This window comes from Myxine glutinosa, chromosome 3 (genome assembly GCF_964187855.1).
Source record: "Myxine glutinosa chromosome 3, kmMyxGlut1.1, whole genome shotgun sequence".
Lineage (NCBI taxonomy): Eukaryota > Metazoa > Chordata > Myxini > Myxiniformes > Myxinidae > Myxine > Myxine glutinosa.
Window position 1 is genome coordinate 195,949,473 of NC_136263.1, and position 23,056 is coordinate 195,972,528.

A 23,056-nucleotide genomic window follows, 5' to 3' on the forward strand; every position below is an offset into this window, starting at 1 on the left:
TATTCCTTCCCTCTACCTTCAGAGATGGAATTTGTCTTTATTAATGGCAACAGGTTCTTCATCTCCTCAATAACGGAAGGTAAATAAAACATCAACAAGCCAAAGTATTTCCGCCTCGCTTCCCGTGTCGTTGTTACCGGAAGGAGTCGAGAAACAACAACAACCGCTGTGCCGCGAGAATGCTTCCGGTTTTGACTGTCGTGATTTGGACAAATTAATTAAAGGTATTGTCGGTGAGCTATTGGGTTGTCGGGGATGAAGGATGTTCTTCGTGTTCATTTGTGAACGTAAAGTAACATTTGTACCATTTGAATAAAGAGTTTATTGTTTAAAGTGAGCTTACTTTTTGAATAAGGAGTTTATTGTTTAAAGTGAGCTTAGTTTTCACCCCTCAGGCCAAATTGGGCTAAGGGGTATTGTCGGCCAGGCGTCCGTCAACTTTTGGTTTCCATCAATTTCAAGGAGAATGGCTTGTCTGATTAAATCCATGTTTGCAGTGTGTGTTGGGGTTGAGTAGAGGAAGGTTCCTTTCGAAAATGGGCGCGCTGCGATTTTCAATATGGCCGCCACGGCAGCCATCTTGAAATTGGTTTCCGTCAATTTCAAGCAGAACGGCTAGTCCGACTAAATCCATTTTTGCAGTGTGTGTTGGGGTTGAGTAGAGGAAGGTTCTTTTCGAAAATGGGCGTGCTGCGATTTTCAATATGGCCGCCACGGCAGCCATCTTGAAATTGGTTTCCACCATGCATGGGCTGAGGGGTTATGGTTATGCCCGCTTTGCGGTGCTATTTATTAAAGAAGGAGTTTTCGGACGAAGTCCGAAACGGGGGCTCATCGATTGGGTCTCCTCCGTCTGTCCATCCGTGCGTCCACAACCATTTCTCGGACATGTATGGACCGATTTTGTTCAAACTTGTCACACAGATAAAGAATGATGGGTTACATGTGCATGCCATTTTCTTTCGAGATCAGATCCAAGATGGCCGACTGGCGGCCATTTTGTGACTTAAATGTCTACTCATCCATTTATTGGACATGCACGGACCGATTTTATTCAAACTTGGCACAAAGGCAATACATGAGAGTATACATATGCAGAAGATTTTCTTTTGGAATCCATACAAAAATGGCTGACTGGCGGCCTTTAATTCCATTCAGCAAAATTGCTAAAAACACGCAGGAAGCCATGACTTTTGTCTTTTTCTCTTTGTTTATTATTTGGGGAACCCCAACACGAGATTTGAGATCGATTCTACTCTTGCCGGGTTTCACAAAAATGAATGTCATTTTTCTGGCCCATAATCAGGGTTTAATGAAGGCGAAAGCCGCACTTCGGCCCCTGCAGTAATGTACGTTAGACGTCGGAGGTGTTCCCATGATCCATGCAGGTCAAACATTTTGCCATCTTTCACGTGGATAAATTGTCTGGGCTCCATGTCTATATGTGGAAAGACGTTCCTGCTATAAATTAACCTTTTTGGGATTCAGCTTCCTTCAGCCATTCAAATGTCTTTTGTGTATTGTGTTGCTTTTGTTGAAGGAAATTAATGTTGTTTTGAATTGTATGAATTGAAGCCAATGATTGGGAAAAGTACCCAGAAAGAAAAACGCTGATTATGTGAAAGAATAAAAAAAATACAACAGCGCCTGGTAGAGCACACACCTTCGCCAGGCTGAACAGTTTACGTTTTGTATCCCACTGGTTTCGGATCTTAACCAAAATCAAATCGACTGGTTCTTGTCACCTAACCAACTATTCCACCAAGTTTTGTCTGAATCCGTCCATAACTTTTTGAGATATCATTTTTGGCCCTTTCTGTCAATGGTGAAGAATCACTTCATTCTCGGATCCGAATTTGGATCTTCACAAAAATCTAATCAATTTGACTTTGCACACACCCAAACTGTCCACCAAGTTTCATCAGAATCTATGAAAAACATTTTGAGATTTCCTGCTCACAGACAGACAGACAGACAGACAGACAAACATACAAACAGACACAAACAGACTGACACAAACAGACTGACACAAACAGACTGACACAAACAGACAAACAGGCAGACATACAAGCAGACACAGACAAAAAGAAACAGACAGAGTGAGACAACAGACATGAAAAATCACTCATGGAGCGACACTTGGCAATAGAGAATAAAGTAGAATAGCACTCAGTAGAGCATACTTTTTACCACAAAAATAATTGGCCATTGAATTTAGTGACCTGATATGCAAATCGTATTCAAATTTTAGGTTAATCAGATGAAAATTGACAATTTTAGAAATTTGGCCTATGTTGACCTTAGGCCTATGTTGACTTTTGGCCAATGTTGATCTCAAAAATAGTTGGTGATTGAATTCAGTTCACTGATATGAAAATTATATTCAAATTTCAAGTCAATCGGATGAAAATTGAGGATTTTAGAAATTTGAAATGGTTGTTGACCTTTGGCCTATGTTGACCTTTTGATCTCAAAAATATATACGGTTCTGTCAGACCACCAATTTTACCATTTGGTGAAGTTTCGTGAAGATCGGTTTAAAATTTTGACCTGTAGGCAAGTATAAGTGAGCGGACAGACAAAAACACAGACACACAAACCGGAGTGATCAACACTCTTTTTTGCCAAGCAAACAAACAAACAAACAGACACAGACAGATGAACAGGGGTGAAAACATAACCTCTGTTCACCTTCGGTGGTGGAGGTAAATGTGCTGTCACACTTATGAACTCAATAATTAAATTAAAAAGATCAAAAATTTACAAGGAGCTTGTCTGTTAATACATCCATACATAAAAATTACTTGACTGATACGATGTGACGTCACATGATTTCAAAATATTTAGGTGATTAAATGATTGAGTTACATGGACAGACAGGATGGCCTAGAGGCATGCACACTGACTTTAAGCTATCTATCCTAGGTTAGAATCCCGACCCAGCTATAAACTTTCATCCTGTGTTTCACAGGCAGGGTGATTCATCATTGTGTGTGCACGTCCCTCAGAGGGACGTCAAACGGGTGTCTTGCCTACCAGCATTCTAGTGTGGACGTTAAAGATCCCACTGTGTCTTTCGCGAAGAGTAGGTGAGCTATCGCCGGCACCCTGTACAAATGACAAATTCCTGCCCTAACCTATAGAGGGCACTGCATCAGCAGCAACAGCCGTGCCCTCGGCCAATGATGTTACTTACAGCCATGTGTTGCAATTTAAAGAAGAAGAAGAATTAATTGATTCACATGAGTTATTGGTGGTTCTCTAGAGATGATTGGAAGGATTTTATTCTGCAATACACTCATTTTATTTAAATTTGTGTGAGAGGTGGTGCATAATCGTTTTTCTATTTAAAATCATATTGTCGCTCGATCCCTTCGGTTAATACCAGGGCTCGCGGACGACCGAACGGCTTTAATGGAGGCAACGATCAAATACGGATTCGTCTATAAGAGCACGGGGGGAAGAATGAAGAGGAAGAATGAAGAGGAAGAAGCGGAAGCGCGTACCTGGAGGAAATGAACTCTAAACGAACACAAGATTTTGAAGGGAAGAGAAAATAATACAAGGATTTATTTGAAATAAAGATCGGGACAGGGAACCGCGATGATAAATAAACGTTCTAAATCGGGACGTCCCCACTCACACTTCAAATACAGGACAAAGGAATGAGATGAATAAAATAACTGTCCGCCGTGTACTTGTGGAATGTGGTGCGAGCTTATCTGTCTGCCGTGGGTGTCCGTCGTCCAACGCGGCCCCCTCAGTCTGCCTCGCTCGCGCGCTCCGCCAGGCCCCGAGCGACCCGCCCCGCTCCAAGCTCCTCGTCAACCGCACACGAGGTCCCGCCCGCTCACAGCACCGAGCCTCGCTCCCAGCACCAAAAGCACCGTGAAGGGCCGAGCACCGCTCCAAGCACCGAAAGCACCGAGCACCGCTCCAAGCACCACAAAGATGACGAACCAACGACCACCCGTCAAGAACGCAGGGAGGAGCGCGAATAAACCCAGGCAAAAAGAGAGCGAAGCACGACGGGTCCAGCGCAGAGGCAGAAAGAGAGCGAAGGGCGATCTCCAACACGAAGGGGTCCAGCGCGAAGAGCAGAAAGAGCGGGCTTCAAGCACGAGGGGAGAGAGAGAGAAAATGTCGCCGAGCCAGTCCTTTTGTCACCTGGCGTGTGAGGTCAATTCTTTCCCTGCCCCAACCAGAGCCTCGTATCTTAGTCTTCCAGAACGTTCTCACCGTGCTGGTGTCCTCCCATTGGCCGAGTGCTTCCCGCCCTCCATGTCATGCCATCCTCGTGGCCAACCACAAGTCCTTCTTTTCCCCCCCAATCACGCGGCAGTTCTCTGTCCCTCCTATTGACCAATCAACAGTCCTCCTGGGCGTGGCGATAACCTGTCTCACTCGATGTCTGACGCCCATGCCGGTGTTGTACGCAGCCGCTGCCTGCTTGTCTTTCCGGTCAGTCAGTGTAAGGGGAGGGAATTATTTAATGTGTGCACTAAGTTCCTATCTAAGTGTTTAAATGATTGCGTTTCCATAAGGGACACAGGTTTGGTGACAGGGGGAACGACAAATGAAGGAATTTTACCCATAATCCCTGCACTATTTAGCACGCCCCGCCCCCTCGTGGCGGGGAGACAGATACGACTTATACCGACATCTGGGCTAAACATGGAACTTGTTACAGATAGATTGCCTATCATGACAGTCGAGTACCTCCCTATTCAGATCTACCTGGCTCTAGATATTCCTCTACCCAGATTCATAACAATATTTTTGATTACACCAACCTGCAATAGTGAGAGCCAGGCCACACTTTATTCGAATATTGTGCACAAAAGCTTCAGTGATGTTAGACGGATCGACTGTATCATCCCTTATACAGAAAACCCAATTATTAAGTTTTTGGTGCCTGTTATTTATTATTTGCAAAATCGAAGATTTTTCTAGTATATTGGTCGGTTCCGTTTGTTATTCTGCCGGTTTTTTGTCACCGGTCTACAGGTCACAATTGTAAAGCGATCGTCACGAAACTTCACCAAGCTGTAGAGGTCATCACATTCATCACAATGACAATGACACAGAATCTTGTTTCTCAGTCTGAGAGTCCTTTAGGTGTTTTTTTGCAAACTCCAAGCGGCTTTCATGTGTTTTTCACTGAGGAGAGGCTTCCGTCTGGCCACTCTGCCATAAAGCCCAGATCGGTGGAGTGTTGCAGAGATGGTTGTCCTTCTGGAAGTTTCTCCCATCTCCACACAGGATCTCTGGAGCTCAGCCAGAGTGACCATCGGGTTCTTGGTCACCTCTCTTACCAAGGCCGTTCTCCCCCGATTGCTCAGTTTGGCCGGGCGGCCAGCTCTAGGAAGAGTCCTGGTTGTTCCAAACTTCTTCCATTTAAGAATTATGGAGGCCACTGTGCTCTTGGGAACCTTCAATGCAGCAGAGATTTTTTTGTAGGCTTCCCCAGATCTGTGCCTCGACACAATCCTGTCTCTGAGCTCTGCAGGCAGTTCCTTCGACCTCGTGGCTTGGTTTTTGCTCTGATATGCATTGCCAGCTGTGAGACCTTATATCGACAGGTGTGTGCCTTTCCAAATCATGTCCAATCAATTGAATTTACCACAGGTGGATTCAAATCAAGGTGCAGAAACATCTCAAAGATGATCAGGAGAAATGGGAGGCACCTGAGCTAAATTTCAAGTGTCATAGCAAAGGGTATGAATACTTATGTCAATGTGATATTTCAGTTTTTTCTTTTTAATAAATTTGCAAAACGTTCTAAAATCCTGTTTTCTCTTTGTCATTATGGGGTATTGAGTGTAGATTGATGAGGGAAAAAATGAATTTAAACGATTTCAGCAGAAGGCTGCAACATAACAAAATGTGAAAAAAGTGAAGGGGTCTGAATACTTTCTGAATGCACTGTATAGTTGTGTTGTGAGGAGGGAGTTGTCTTTCCTGCACCAGTTTTATCATTTCTGGTGTCTTACCAGCCCACATTGGAATGGTTACTACATTTGCGACATGTGGTCATTGAATAGTGACTCTAAGATTGAGTCATGGATTCTGAAGAAAGAGGTGAGTACTACTTACTATTTGTTAATTGTAATTGTGGTCATCGAATCGATGTGCTGATATTGTAAAACATAAAATGTTTGCGTGCAGGAAATATTCGCGACATTCGCGAGTAACCTAACCTCACCAAAATTTCCTGTCGTGATAATATTGTGAAAAACTGTACTTTTGTGTGTCAATCAAAGTCATTGTAAACTGTTGGCCGCACTTTTGATGTCCGCAAGTCAAAATAACTACTTCGTTTTCAATATCAATCAAAGTCCATTGGTTGTGTAAATGTCGTGTACACAGACTAACTCTGGAGCAAAACAAAGTTGCCGTGCACAGCCGTTCATCTTTCTCTGGTGTGAAATCTGCTGTTTTGTTTTTTTTCGAATAAAAATCTTTACTTTGCTACGAAAATAACCCCGTCGCGAATGTTCCCAAATGGTTAATCGCGAAAATTTAATGCCGCAAATTTATTTTGTTTTGCAGTTGAAGATTTTCCAATGCATAAGTAACCTCATGGCAGAAACATTTTGAAAAATGTGACGTGATAATGACAAATCGAGTCATTAACCTACTTGAGTGTGGAAAGCATCAGCTGATCCGCATATCAATAAATATCTTTACAATGGATGTGACGTCTTCAAATAGAATGGATATCTTTACATATAATAGATACATTTATATAGATTTACATGGATGTCAATTTACATGCATACAAGTTACATCCATGCATGTACATATTGTCGTGTGACTACCCTCTGGTGAATACCGCAGGGTGACACAGATGACCAAACGAGCTTATCACTCCAAGGTGTTCAATTCACTGGCGGACCTTCGTTACACGCGAGGGAAAGGGGGATGACGAACTTACCTGGACTGCTCCACCCGACGTCTTCACACCTGGATAAATGAACTCGAACGGCACGGAATTAAAATGTACAAATAAACAGGTTTAATGAAAGAAATGCCGGTAACAAAGAAAATGTGCAAAGGTGTTACAGGTGAGTGACATGGCTCAGCGGATTTTTTCTCCCATTCACTCACACAAATCCCATAACCATTCACACACATTTCAGTAATCATCAAAGCACATATTTCAACCCCTGCAGGACCATGGCATAGATGTCCCTACACATGTGCGTGATCCTCAACTAGGCAGCGGGAGGTACCGTACAAGCAAGATGGTGGGGGCGCTTCAGGCTGTGCTGCGAGCAGTCCAAAAACAAGTCGCCCCCACTTGCGACTTCTTCACCCCCGCCCCCCTTCCCCCCACTCTTAACTCTCGGCCCCGTGGCAGCCAAACAGCTCCTTTGCTGTCGTCCTGCCGGGGAAGTCTCCACACCAGGCTATGTTGCCTCAGGCTTTCACACAGCCTCATGGGTCGCCAAGGGTCTCCACACCGCAGGGCGCCCAACAGACCCCACCACCGATGGGCTCCCAATTTCCAGACACCACTGGCTGCCAGGGACAACCACCACAGACGGGGCTGCAGTCACCGCTCCTCCAGAGCTGGATCCGTACCTGCGGACACACACACCTTCCCCACCCACAAAATCCACAACAACACCTCCTCCCCTGCTGCCATTCAACTCCCAACCACACATTTCCATAAAAAGATGTCACAAAAAGATGCTGCCATGGCCTGCTTTCATGCGAAATCCCCATTCACATTCCAAATTTCCAAACACAGTAATCACCATTTAATTTCCATCCTCACAACCACACAAAAACAAAAAACCTCCACACATGAACAAACGCCACCCACAAGCCTCTCTGTGGCACACATACCAATCCCCCCACCGGCCATGCCATCCCTCTCACCCACCCCCAAATCCGAATTACTCATGTCTCAATTTAAACAAGCAAGTACCGAAGCCTGGGACAGTAAACATCAAGGCCTTACCGTACCTTGATGTGCAGGTAGTTGCAGGTTGGTCAGGTCCAAGTGTGCCATCCACCCAACCGAATTCCTAAATTTGTCCCATGGGGCCTATCAAATTTCACTAAATTTCTCCTTTTATCCTGGAAAGTATGTGGATCCGCCTCTTCCGGTGACCTTTACTGCCCTACTAAACTTGGCTATGACAGCTCCGTCCTTCTACCGTTTAAGGGCCATCGGGATAAGCTGAGCAGCCGAAACTCCAACGCCGCCCATGAGTGCCCATAAGGGGGCGACCCACCATTCATCCTTCAGGCCCCTGCGAGGAACACAGCTCCACTAGCCCCAACTGGCCAATGTGTTGAGCACCTGCTGCCAACTCCACCATTCCCAAGGCCTCGGACCTGGGGGGGGGGGGGGCACAGTCGCAGTGCGTGGCATCCCCATCATGTCCCTTGCACCACTCACATCCACCAGTTCACTCACATGCAGCCCCCAGTGCTCACCAACACTTGACTATGCCCAGAGTCTAGCAGACAGCCATGCTCCACCAGGAGACTCAATCCCAGAAGACATTGTCCACACACCTCGGCCACCCACAGCACCACATTGACCTTCCGACTACACAACTACATCCCCACAACTCTGTGTCCCACATATCGGCGCCATTGCCCCCGTAGCCAGTTGAAGGCTGTGTCCTGCTAACCTATCAATTTTATCCCTGCCTCCAACCCTTTGGTCTAACACACCTGGATCAATAATGGTGCCACTGTGTAGTGTCTACCATGGCCTCACAAAATTCACCCTTAAATTTACATCTAAACCTCAGATTACCCGTGCCAATTATTTTTCACATTCTACTATCTTCACCAAAGAAGGGTGCTTCTCCATACACCTGCCAGCCGAGCATGGCCCCATTTGCTCGGCTTGTTCCAAATTCCTGATTACTCAATCCCATGGCTCTCTTCCCAAGCCGAAAGTCCACAAATCACAATGGAACATCTGTGGAAGATCATTCTCACACCATCACATTCCACAGATGCCCCAATGGTTGTCCGGTGGGCTATAATCATACCTGTCCATGCGGTTCGACCCGCGTCCTTAGACCAGCACAGCATGGCAGGTCATGACATGCTGGCTGCCCCAGTCTCAGGGAGAGGCTGCCAGGCCGCATGCCCGGGCGGTCACCACATCAGGCCCTTACAAGTTGTAGAAGTTTCTGTCAATCCTCGACTCTGATTCTGCAACTGGACCAGATGGCATCAGCCCACGGGTCCTAAAATCCTGCTCTGCCGCTCTTTCACACCCTATCTCTATTCTCTTCACCCTCTCTTTTGCTGAAGATCATCTGCCATCAGCTTGGAAATCAGCCAGGAAATCGGCCAACATTACCGCTTTACACAAAAAATGTGCAAAAACAGATCCTTGCAACGACAGACCAATCAGCCTGCTCCCAATTATCAGCAAAGTCATGGATTCCATCATTGCTTCGGATATCAAATCCTTCCTCTTCTCCAAAGGCTTGATCTCTGATCATAAATTTGGATTCAGACCAGGTCACTCTACTCTGGACATGCTGCTTCTGCTGTCTCAACAATAGATGGAGGTCCTCAATGTTCAACAGGAAATTAGAGCTGTCTCCCTTGACATATCACGTGCCTTTGATACGGTTGGGCACCTCGCTCTGCTCACCAAACTCTCCTCCTATGGTATCCATGGAAATATCCATGCATGGCATGCGGAATTCCTCTCTCGTCGTAGTCAACGTGTGGCCCTGAATGGATTTCTCTCATCTCCCCTTCCTGTTCAGGCTGGAGTTCCCCAAAGCAGTGTTCTGGGCCCTGCAATTTTTCTGGTCTCAATCAATGATCTCTCTGACTCTCTGGAAAATCCTCTCTATCTCTTTGCTCCACTCTCTGCCGCACCATATCTCATCCCTCAGATCAGCAGTCTGCAGCATCCTCACTCTCTGCAGACCTGGACAAAATCACAGACTGGTCAAATAAAGTCGAACATGTCTTTCAATCCTGACAAATCTCACATTCTTACTCTGTCTCTCCGAAAGACCGACTGGACAACCCTCCCATCTACTTTCTCAGCAATCCTCTCCAAAGTTCTGTCACTCAAGCTTTTGGGTCTCACTATCTGCCATGATCTTTCCTGGGAAAGCCACATTTCCAAGCTGGCCTCCAAAACCAGTCGCTGACTGGGCATCCTCTGTCGTGTGAAGTCCTTCCTTGGCACACCTGAGCTCCTCCCACTTACAAGGCTTTCATCTGCAGCTCAATGGAATACTGCACTCCCCTCTGGGCTGCTGCTCATGCCTCACACCTAGCTTGGCTTCACGCTGTTGAAACCAACGCTTTCAGAATAATTGGAATCTCCTGCGATGAAGCTAACTCTGAGGGCCTTTCACTCACTCACCGCAGGCAGGTTGGTGGTCTTTCTGTCTTCTACCGACTCCTCTCTGGCCTTGCCCCCCAGCCCTTTCTGTGCTCTGTCCCCCAAATACTCCTACAGGTCTCACAAGATCTGCCAGCAACCCTCTTCTGGTGAAACTGCCAAAATCTAGGCTCTCTGCTCACCTTCACTCCTTCATTCCTCTATTCTCCCGCCTCTGGAACAAACTCCCTCACTCTCTTCAATTCCACTCCTCCCTCCAGGTCTTTAAAACAGCTGTTCACCACCATCTCTTATCTTCCCCCATCCAAAAGCTTGATCTTTTCTACCCCCGTTAATTCACCCCAGATCCACTTTTCTGAAATACCGACTTCTTTCCTGGAAGCCCTGGATTTGTCCAAGTGTTTTTTTACCTCTCCCACCCCCGACCCCCCTTCCCACGCCTCCCCCCAAAGCCCTCTCCCTCCTACAGATCTCCCGATGTCCCTGCTCTGTTATACTTGTGTGCTTAGCCCTCTCTCCCTATCTTGTCTCCCGCTCCCTTTATTATGCCTTATGTGTCCGTTTGGTGTTTTTTTGTCATTGATGTTAGCTCTTACACGAGCCTCGATTTTGTATGCAAAAAAAACAAAAAAAACCTCTACGTCCCTGCAGGCGAAAACGCGCTAGTTGGCGCGCAGTCGGCCTTAGCGCGTAGCTCGCTCTTCCAGCCGTGCTTCTCACGGTCTTGTTCACCAACACCAACACCACAGCCAGACAATGCGAGGAAGTCCAGTGCCTCGACCGTTCGTTGTCAAAAGCCAGGATTCGATAAACAAAGAAGAAGAGCGATGTTGGGACATGACCGTTCACCACCAGATCCAGAACCCGAGAGAGAAAAGGTCCGCCGTTCTAATTGTTTTGTACTCGAGACTCTGACAGTCTGACATCATCGCACCACGTCTCCGTGTCCGCTCCTATCAGCGAGTTCCATCTTACCAGTCCTTGCGCCAATCAAATCCTGGACCCATCACTGCTCTTCGAGGTGTGGCCTCACTGACCTTTTGTGCCTGTCTGCTCACCAGATCGATGTTATCCGCGGCAGTGCTCAAAGTCCTGTTTCTGGTTGGTTTTTATTTTGTGTGTTCAATGGGCGATTTCTAACTATACTTGGCAAAAAAAGAAACGCAAGTTTTTATGTCAAACCCTAACCCTAACCCTTACCCTACCCTAACCCTACCCTAACAACTTGTGGCATTGTCGTCTGCTGAGTGAATTCGGTTCAAGCCTCCATGGACCATAGACTACCACAGGAACATCAACATTCTTATGCAACTTAGCCTTGGAAGCCACAGTAAGTGATTGTTGGAAAATCCATTCAACCCCCATTGTGGTGGTTCAGTGAGGCATGACGCTCAAGAAATGTGGTTGAAAATACAGGTGCTTAAAATGGTATTACAAATCTTTGTCATTGATTAATTTGTGCACAACGATGCACATTAAAAAAGATGCGTCTTATCAACTTGCGTTTCTTTTTTTGCCAAGTATATTTTTGTGTGCTGCGCGTCATAAGGAACAGAGAAAAAAATAACAGAGGCCATTACAGACAGGGGATTCATTAACCCACAATCCCTAATTAACGAATTTAAAAAGCTAATTAACAAACCCCACCCCTCTAATGGGGACGAAGATACAAGCATACACAACATCCGGTCTAAATGAATTTCCTACTTATTACATGGGGTTTCTTCTTCTTCACGTGACATACAGAGCATGGTAATCTATACACTCTACCTGGCTCTAAGGTAATCATTGTCTATCCCCTACAAACATAACAATATTTACATACACATACATATTTACATACACACATATTTACATACATACATACATCAATAAATGTACATATTTACCTACATACATAAATGTACATCCATACATGTACATATTTGCATGCACACATACATATTTACATACATCCATACATGTACATATTTACATACACACATACTGGTACATATTTGCATACATCTATACATGTACATATTTACATGCATATATACATACAATTTACATCCATACATGTACATATTTATGTGCACACATACATATTTACATACATACAATTTACATCCATACATTTACATATTAACATACATACATGTACATATTTACATCCATACATGTACATATTTATGTGCACACATACATATTTACATACATACAATCTACATACTTACATGCACATATTAACATACATATTTACATACATACCTGTACATATTTACACCCATGCACACATACACTTTACGTACAGTTTACATCTAAATTTAACATACATTTGCATGCAATGGATACATTTACATAGATTTACATAGAGGTAAACTTACATACCTTTACATATAATTACATTTACATCGATTTACACACATCTTTACATAGATGGATATCTTTACAATGGATATCTTTGCAAATAATTTTCACCCGCTTGCCGTGATTTGCTCAAATATTTGCCGAGACGTCGATAGCAAGCGCAATGATGAACATGATGCAGTGATTATTTGGTGAAAATGGCAAAAAATGACTTGTAATATCACCCATATTTTGTTTTCCAACATCAATGGCAGGCATTTGGGATCAGAGGTACGATGGCTATGAGATTGACCTGTCCCTTGGATTGAGCACAAATCTGATTGATTGGTTGGTATATTGAAATCTGTTACTTGTATTTACTTTCAGGCAAGCAGTTGATTTTACCACATGCTGAAGAGCTTCAATGTCCGACTGGGCAAGATCCGACACCCCAGTTACTCGGCGTGGAAAAAGATGGAACCGGTGAGAAATTCAGCACCTTCAGTGATCGATAATTTTTTTCGCTTCTAACTCATCTGCCATCATCATTCAAAGCTCCTGATCAACAAATCCGCTCCAATTCAGCAAGTAACAAAGCCCACAAGCATCTTATTAATTATATATTATTAGCCCCCCGCTAATTTCGGTCCCCATGTGTTTTATACCTCTCCCCCCCCCCCCTCCCCTTCCCACGCCTCCTGCCCCCAAGCCCTCTCCCTCCCACACTTCTCCCTGCTCTCAAATGTTGTGGTTGTGTGCTTCCCCTTCTCTCCCCATCTTGGCTTCCGCTCCCTCTTTTGTATATTTTGTTTGTCTGGTTGATTTGTTTGTGAAATAAATGTTAGCTCTTTCACGAGCCTCGATTCAGTATACAAAAAAAAAAAAAAAAAAAAAAAAAATGCAGTAAGCGACAGAAAAGCTAAATGATTAATGTACATGTTATTTTATTTTCAGTTTCACATCCATCCAGCCCTCACTCTGCTCAGCCAATGAGATGCATCATCCACACAGGAGGTACGGGAGCGCTACAACCGATGAAAGATCATATTTGGCAAGCGATAAAGACAGCGGCTGCAGCCAGAAAAACTAAAGCAAGGTTTGAGTCTTCGAAGTATTACACTATTATCAAGTCGATGCCCGAGGAACCAGATGATGCAGCGTATCACGTGCAGTGTCACAAAAACTTCACTGCAATTTCCTCAGAAGTAGCAACTTCATTATCAATCCCTCCATCAAAGATGCTCAGAAAATCCCGAAGCGCCACTTCGAGTGCATCCTTTATTTTTCCGCAAGATTGTATTTTTTGTGGCAAAAAGAAAATTCAGAAAGGGAAAAATAGCAAAGTGGAAATGCTTGGTTCCTGTAAAACTCTGGAAGCAGCAGAGAACATTCGTCGGGCAGCGCTGGCTATTCAGGATCATGAATTTTTGAAAAAGATAGATGTAGATTTAGTTGCAAATGAGGCAAAGTATCACCATTCATGTAAGAGTAAATACCTAAAGAAAGCAGACAGAATCAACATAACTCGGGTTCCAAAATGCACAAAAATTGCTCTCCAGGAAACATATACTTACGTGGAAACTAACATCATTGAGGGTAACCGGTCAGAGTTACTAACATCAATTTACTCGAGATATGCAGAACTTTGTGCGGAGGCTGACGAAATGCCCGTCACAACCAGCCAATATCTCAGTCAGTTACTTCTGAGTAAATTCAGTGACCGACTCGAGTTGCTTTCACCCAAAGCGAAGAAGCGAGGAGTAATTGTCTGCAATAGCCAGTTGATAGATGAATCAGTAAGGGTGACGTTTGACTATAGGGATTCCGCTGAAAGTGCCATCACAAAGACAGCCCTCGTACTGAGAAAGCATCTGAAGGAAGTGAAGCCAGTTCCCACTTCAAATGATCAAGCCTCGTCAATCGGTCTCGACAAGGGGGACGCATCGCCACCGGAGTTAGTGAGAACATTCTTCAGGATACTCTTCGGTGGTCTGAATTTGGCTAAGCACAGTGACGAAGTGTTGCACCGAGCCGATTCTGCGAGCCAGGACGCCCTGTTCATGACCACCAATGGTGCGATTCGGCCAAGAAAGCATATTGCCATGGGGATTGGAGTGAAGTCAATGACAGGTAGTAGAAAACTGGTCACTATGCTCAACCGACTAGGTCATTCGATTAACTATAAATGTGCAGAGGAATTAGAGGCAAAAATAGCACTAGTTCAGCAAGAAAGGGATCAGGCATCTCCGGAGGGTACGTGGCAAAATGCACCTATGGGTCTGGCATTTGATAATTACTAGGGCATGCCCGTACTATATATATATCTAAAATTATATCCCCCCCCCTATTTACATGAAATGGTTTGGTCCAAAGCGAACGGCTTGCGAGTGGTGACAATCCCCCCCCTCTATTTACATGCAATGGTTCGGTCCAAAGCGAACGGCTTCCGGAGTTTGGTAAAGAAATCGCCATCGCGTACACAAACGCGCAGGAAAGCGAATGAATCGCAAATTCGTTTTTATTAGTTGTAAAACATAATGCCCAATTATTCAATTAGCGCCAACGTATTTTGGCTGTTTGCAATTTAATCGCAAGGCAAAGTAGAAAGAGAAGAGGGAAAAAAAGAAAAGCCTTGCCTTGCTGCAAACAGCTGCTGCAAACAACAACAACATGGAAGGCTGCACTGTCCGGAAGTTGGCATATCGCAGTTACGATTATTTTAGTGTTAATGGCCAATTATTCAATTAGCGCCAACGTATTTTGGCTGTTTGCAATTTAATCGCAAGGAAAAGTAGAAAGAGAAGAGGGAAAAAAAGAAAAGCCTTGCATTAACGCATTAACGCTTGCATTGCATTAACGGTTCGGCACACGTGATAGCTCGCTGCTCTCTGATTGGTTGAAGCGTTTTTTGGACATAGCTCGGTAGGTACTTGTCCGATTAATTACAAACCTTGAAAAGGCACATCCTCGGGTCCCCAGCAATATACCTGGCAAGTTTCAAGTATATCGGACCCGTGGTTGTCGAGAAACAGCGGTCACAGACACACAGACAGACACACAGAGATTGCTGGAATTATAGATAGATGACGAGATCTGCTGCACCTTTTCAGGTGCTAACACTCTTCATGATACGATGGGAATTCTGTATCAAGCTGTGGACACGTCGCAACCACTTGTTGATTTCGAACGGTCAAGACCGCCAACTTCCTCCTGTGGAAACAAAAGAAAGAAGCGGAAGATGGATGTCCCAGAGACCGTTCCCACTCCGTATTGCCGAAAATCACGAATGGTCGACTTCCAGCCTTGTTCTCCTGACAATGAAAGAAGTATCAACCACATTGAAATAGGGAGGCGAAGGGATTCTTAAGATTGATTATTAAGATACTTATGCTGACCTGTATGCATTCTTAAGTGATATCTTCTGTATCGTTATTCACTTGCGTTCGATTAGTGACTTGTTTCAATCTGGCGTTTAAAAGTGTAATAATCATAATTAGTGCTGATTAGAGGCATTCTTAAGCTCATTAGGCTGACCTCATCACATTTTAAAGTTTGATATTCTGAAAGAGGTTCACTGGAGGATGTCATATACCAAAAATTACATTTCTGCACAAATGTCTAAACAAAAGTGACATGTGGTGCCATTTCAAATGGGCGCCAAGGGTCTTAGGCTGACATTGAAAAACTTAAGAATTGGGTTTTCTGTATAAGGGCTGACAGTCGATTCCTATAATATCACTGAAGGTTTTGTGCTCAATATTCTGATCAAATGTGGCTTAGCTTTCACACTAGAAGTGTACACATCCAGGAATTACCAAAGTTAGTCATGTGTGAGTTATGTGTCATCAAAGCTCCGCCCCTTTTGCATCAATGAAGAGAACGCCATTTTGTTTGTTTGGCAAGCCAGTCATCTGTGCGGATTCGTGTCGTGTTTCTCGATTTTGCTGTACTCTCATGTGAGTGAGTATTCCTTGTATAATTACCATAAAAACATCATGGAGAACTTGTGGAAACAATCAATGTAGGTGTCACGATGGTAATTTGTTGATTTGGCATGATTATAAGCATTTCTGTACAACGCGGAATGCAGACCCACTGTGTAAAATGCACAGTGTTGTAGTAAATGCGTTTTAGAGTGAAGTTGTAGAAAATAAATATTTTAATTATTATAGTAGATTATCCTGACATGTTGCATACGAGTTAGTCTCCTTGGTTTCATCACTGTATCTAATATGGTGGGAATATTGTGTTGTGTTAATCCTCATGTATGAACTTGATTGATTACTTTCGTTGATACTGAACCATATTGCTCGACTCTAAGGATGCCACTAGATCAACCTGTACTGTAACCATAACCGGTTGTGTCTAGCCATCTGACTATGCTGGTGGGGGTGGATGTTACATGAAATGAGTATCTGCACACAGTGTAGGATTCCTGGTCATCTGTGGTTAAAATGATGATTATTTACTATAATCCATTCATTATATTGTGATGGTTTGAGTTACTGACATATGGAGCAGACTGTGAATTCCTGAGGATATCTCAATGTATGTGGTGGACCAATGAATGTGACAAGACTTCATGGTTTTTTTTTTTGGTTTTTTTTGGATACAATATCGAGGCTCGTGTAAGAGCTAACATTAATCACAAAAAAAAAAAAACGGACACACAAGACATACAATAAAGGGAGCGGGAGACAAGATGGGGAGAGAGGGGGAAACACACAAGTACAACAGTAGAGAACAGAGACATCAGGAGATCTGTGCGAGGGAGAGGACTTGGGGGGAGGAGGCGTGGGGGGGAGGGGGGTGGGTGGGAGAGGTATAAAACACATTGACACTGCTAGAACTTCCAGGAAAGCAGTCGGTATTTCAAAAAAGTTTACTCTTTTAAAAAGTTTCGTTTACTGTTCCTCTCCGATGTATAACCTGGGCATATTGCACTTTTGTGACATATTTACCTGTGCTCTTATATTGACATTGTTGTCATACCAGTGCATTCAGTCATTGTTGTCTCATTGGCTTCGCAGAATTTATTTATCGATGTCTCCTTTTTGGTGCCAATAAACCACACAAAGAGAACCGCAAGAGTCGCTGGGGGAAGGGGAGGTGGTGAGGGAGTGCTCTTTACATTTGATTGAAATGTATTTCCCCAGAACTAATCTACAGCATGAAAGATATGGAAGTACAAGTCAGCAAAAAAAACATTTGAGTATTATTATATTTGGGAGCAAATAATTCAATTTGCACGTTGTCCAGTTTTGCACGTGACAACCGGAGACTATACCAAGATTCTTAGCCGCTTTATTTGCAATCTTCTGAATATGATATTTCCAGGAAAGTTTAGAATCGGCATGTATGCTGAGAAACTTGGTCTCTTCACCTCTTGAAATTGAATTATCAAATTCTTGAAATTATCCTTGTCAGACACCCAACCTGACCATCAAGTTTCGTCCAAGTCCGTCCATAATTTTTTGAGACATCCTGCTATGTATCGTTTTTGGCCCTATCACCCAATGGTGAAGAATCACTTTAAAAATTCTACTAGCTGGATCCGAATCCGGATTTTCACCAAAATGTAATAATTTCGTCCGTGTAACAGACGCTACATGTCTGCCAAATTTCGACGGAATCTGTCCACAACTTTTTGAGATATCTTGTTCACAGACAGACAGACAGACAGATGAAAAATCGGGGACTTGACGGAATGTACTTTTTTATTGGCCATTTTGGACAAATATGGCGGCTGAACCACGTGACCGATGACGTCATCATTATTTGTTTTCTAAACTAATTTATTCCTCGATGATGCTCAAGAAATTTCATCTTGATTGGATGAAGTTTTGTACTTTTCAAATTATGACGTCATAATGGAGGCACCTATGACATCATCATTAACATTTTATTCAACATGGAGAGTTCTTTACAATGAGCCATGTCTCAATTTTTTCTATTCAGCACTTTCGGAGATATAGAGGTGCAAAGTTTTTCCGTTTTTCCAAGATGGCGGCCGAACCACGTGACCGATGACGTCATCATTATTTTTTTTCTCCACCAGTTTATGCCGTCATGTCGCTCAAGAAATTGCATCTTGATTGGATAAAGTTTTGTACTTGTCGAATTATCAAATTATGACGTCATAATGGCGGCCTTGGGCCGATAGAGTTAAAAATTGGGCACAGTATATTCCAGGGCAAGACAAATATGTGTGTAAAGTTTGGCGATTCTACGTGCAACGGTGTAGACGTAGTACTGCGAACAGGCAAACAGACAAACCAACCGATCAACATATTCCGGCAAGTAACAAAGAGACATACATACAGACAGGGGTGAAAACATAACCTCCATCCACCTTCGGTGGCGGAGGTAATAAAATAATGATTTTAACGATCATAAAAAAAAAATCCGGAAGTTTAGTGCTACTGGATGGAGTATTGTACATCAACCACATTTATACACTGTAATAAAACGTTGAGTCGCAATTTAGGAGACTAGGGCATGCCCGTACTATATATATATCTAAAATTATATCCCCCCCCTCTATTTACATGAAATGGTTTGGTCCAAAGCGAACGGCCTGCGAGTACGGTGACAATCCCCCCCCTCTATTTACATGAAATGGTTTGGTCCAAAGCGAACGGCTTGCGAGTACGGTGACAATCCCCCCCCTCTATTTACATGAAATGGTTTGGTCCAAAGCGAACGGCTTGCGAGTACGGTGACAATCCCCCCCCCTCTATTTACATGCAATGGTTTGGTCCAAAGCGAACGGCTTGCGGAGTTTGGTAAAGAAATCGCCATAGCTCGGTAACTACTTGTCCGATTAATATGAAACCTTGAAAAGGCACATCCTCGGGTCCCCAGCAATATACCTGGCAAGTTTCAAGTATATCGGACCCGTGGTTGTCGAGAAACAGCGGTCACAGACAAACACACAGACACACACACAGACACACAGAGATTACTGGAATTATAGATAGACTAGGGCATGCCCGTACTATATATATAGGACGTGCCCGTGCCCGTGGGTGCCCGTTCCTTGCCAAAAAAAAAAAAAAAAATGTCTTCGCCCATGCATGCATGGGCGTGCCCATGGGCCCATGGGCGTGCCCGTAAGTGCGTGATGTGACCGTACAATGAATGTATCGTCCCGACGCCGCAGCTCGGATGGCGCTGCAGTTATTTGGGCCCCCAAATTCCTCATCGACGATAACTAAACAATATATTATATGAATCGCACCGTACATACCTCCTTCTAGATCTTGTTCTTGTCTTGATATACTCACTCAGGCCCACTCTATCACGACTGAGTCCTCCCAGCTCCACGGAGGTATATAATATGGAGAGCCAATTGGCCACCTCGCAGCATTAGCCGCCGTGAAGCCACCGGAAATAGTCTGGCGGCCATATTGGGAAGCCGATCGTAAGCCTGTCAAAGCAAAGGCGTGGCGCACTGATGATGCAGCTGGAGCGAATTTTAGGACCGCCGACTATTTAATTAATATAGAATACTAATATTTGAACTGATATTCGGGCTCAGAATCACGTTCTTTAAGGAAATGGTGTTCATTAAGTTTGAAGTTGGTTCTAGACGCATTTTTCCTGGGGAATCCAATGGTTTAGAGCTTGTTTGAAAAAAAAGTGCCCAAAATTACCGCTCGGTGTTCTTTATCGTTCTTCTCATGACCCAATCACCCACTAGTAGGAATAAGAATCCTGACATGTTACACCCCTGTTTAACTCCTGTCTTCACCTTGAACCATTCTGTTGTTTCACCTTGGTCGACGACCGCACATTGAAAGTCTTGGTAAAGGGCTTTTACAAGGTTCACTAATTTTCCAGGTATGCTGTATTTCTTCATTATGACCCAGACTTTCTCTGGGCAAGGAGTCGAAAGCTTTCTAGAAATCTATAAAATTGAGGTACATCGTCGTTTGCCATTCTTTGGCTTGTTCTATAATATTCCTCAATCTAAAGATCTGATTTGTTGTCATGTTATATGATGTTACTTAATTCAGTCATTATATTGTAACTAAGATGTGTATGTTTCTATTACCGAGATGTTAGAAACCACGCAGATATAATGATAACCAGAGTTTATTCTACACTGACATGGGTCAGCAACACATCAACAGTGAGTCAGTCACATAAATGACATGAAACGCTGTCATGTAGTTAACCCACACAATTCACAGTTAACCCACAAAACACACCCACACCATGTAGAGATGAGGTCGCTCTTATATTTCAGCTTGCTCTGGTGTTGCCTCACTGGTGAGCAAACAGGACCAGTTTGCAATATTTTTTCCTGATGTGCTCTTCCTTCATGTCATCATCGAGTGTTCTCACAACATCATGGAAACGTATCTTGCTGTATGATTGTGATACAGAATGTATTAAAGCAAACACATGGTTGCTGTCTGCCTCACAGTCAAACATGTGCCGATCCAAGGAAGCAAATGTAGACCGACCGACCTCAGAAAGGACAGAAGTGGAAATTGCCACTCTTATCCCACTTTCACGAGGCATTTTGCCATTGCTTACAGCCAGGAGCATCTTGACACAGCGTTCAGTCGCCTCACAGACACGAACAACACTGTGCGAGGGAACTATGAGGCCACCCCTGTTCTTGGTAACAATCAGGCTGTACATTGGTGTGGTTTGCCATTCTTCGTTGTTACTGGTCAATGCAGAAAGACATTGGCTACACTTCAGAGTCTTCCTCACCATCCTCACCACATAGCCGGCAATATAGCCAACACATGACTCTGTAAAGATGGAAAGTTGCTCAAAATTTGGAATATCCGCATAGTCGTGGTCCTCTTTTGCCGGCGATCTCAACTCCAGGTCGTATCGTCTGGCCACCAACATGTCGTGACTCTCGTCAGGCACAGCCTGCTTTGCAACGCACTTGAAGGAAGCCGCATTCAGGATTCTGGTTGAGTCCTGTGCAGAACAGTTCCCACTTGCAGACTTGATGTCATGTCGCATCAAGAGGCGCTTATATGCGGCAACAAACTGCCGGGCCGTTGGGTTATTCCCACTTCCACATGCAATGCGGACCGCTCCAAAGAAAAGTTCAATGTGGTCTTGGCTCATTTTGTACGTGAGCAGGTATCGCAGGGGAGATGAGGCAGGTTTGACATATGTGAAATACAAAATTTTGACACTCTCTATGCAGATCATGAAACCAATGAAGGGGGTTTTCAAACGCGTATTGGTCATAACTTGACCATTCATGTTTTTGATGTTGGACAAGTAACTGTAGGCAGTATCCAGGAATGGCAGGAAAAGTCCTTCTCGTGATGTCATGAGTGGTGCCTTGTAGTTTCGTGCCAATGGATTGCGAGAATTTAGAATGTCAAACAGTTTGTCCAATGTTTCAATGTATTGGCAGGTAGCCTCACTGCCCTGAAATTCTGATAGTTGCAAAGTGTCCCTGCAAAACCGAATTGCATCTGCCACACTAGTGCTCAATGTCTGAGCAGCTGTGTCCACCTTCATGACATTGCTCTTCCACTCGATGTGTTTCCGGGAGAGCTTATTTCCCAGACGCAAGCCTTCCCTCTTCTGCAGATCAAAGAGTGCCTGGATGTATTTCCACGCGATGACTTTTTTGTTGCCATCCTCCATCATTTTCATGGATCCAAGACAGTTTCTTGCAAGTTTAAGCATGTGACATGCATCGAGTACAACACAAATTTTCTTTTCGGGATTTGCTGGGTGGGGAAATGTTGGTTTCACATTCTGCGGCGTGATGTCGGCACCTAGCTCACGTAACATTGTCAAATGAGCGGACGGTCCATCGCAAGTTAAGGAAACCACCTCTGCACCGATATCATGCAATTTTAGTAGACATTGTGTCACCAAATTCGCCTGTTCCTTCCCCGACAATCCATTTATCATAAAGTATGCTACAGGCACTTTCCAACTGTCATTCAGTGCAACCAGCATGAAAACCAGTGCGTTGCTGGCCTGGGGAGCACTGTCATCTTGGACTCCGTTTCCGATGTCGACGTACCCCAATACCTTGTCCCCTAAAAAGTCAATTGCCTTCATGATGGCCATCTCGTCTAACATCAGGCTACACAGTGTTCTCTTGCCAGTCTCCTTCTCTGCTTTAAACCGGCTCTCTAGTGCTTGGAATACAACTGCACTAAAACCAGGTGAACCATCAATTGCGCTGTACCATTTCCGGATTGTGGATGGACTTGGCAGTGCCAAGTCGAATGTCTCTCGAACATAGTCGTATCCTTTAGCAGAATAAAATTGAAGAGTGAGTGCGAAAGCTTTGATGACTGGATCGTATTCATCTCTCGAGCGTTCAGACACAATCGGCTTCCCAATATGGCCGCCAAGCAACTTCCGCTAGCTTCAGCC

At 44.1% G+C, this 23,056-nt stretch overlaps 1 protein-coding gene across 4 annotated transcripts; it reads left to right on the forward strand.

Annotated features, from left to right (window-relative positions):
• The first annotated feature begins 106 nt into the window (after window positions 1-106).
• Window positions 107-17,758, forward strand: LOC137422891 (uncharacterized). 4 transcript variants are annotated; one of them, XM_068109527.2, is made up of 5 exons: window positions 168-224; window positions 2,972-3,089; window positions 5,997-6,081; window positions 13,064-13,159; window positions 13,631-17,758. In XM_068109527.2, exons 3-5 carry the CDS (start codon window positions 6,063-6,065, stop codon window positions 14,974-14,976), a joined length of 1,461 nt encoding a protein of 486 aa, XP_067965628.2. In that variant the 5' UTR covers window positions 168-224; window positions 2,972-3,089; window positions 5,997-6,062; the 3' UTR covers window positions 14,977-17,758. The 4 variants fall into 4 exon arrangements, with proteins under 4 accessions (XP_067965627.2, XP_067965628.2, XP_067965629.2 ...); XM_068109526.2 differs by lacking the exon at window positions 2,972-3,089 and having other exon boundaries at window positions 107-224; XM_068109528.2 differs by lacking the exons at window positions 168-224; window positions 2,972-3,089 and adding an exon at window positions 261-287.
• Window positions 17,759-23,056: the final 5,298 nt, after the last annotated feature.

Bases quoted from the DNA above. Each gene is read 5' to 3' on its own strand.
- LOC137422891 (XM_068109526.2), top strand. The intron at 13,160-13,630 runs GTGAGAAATTCA...TTTTATTTTCAG, and splicing joins CGTGGAAAAAGATGGAACCG to TTTCACATCCATCCAGCCCT.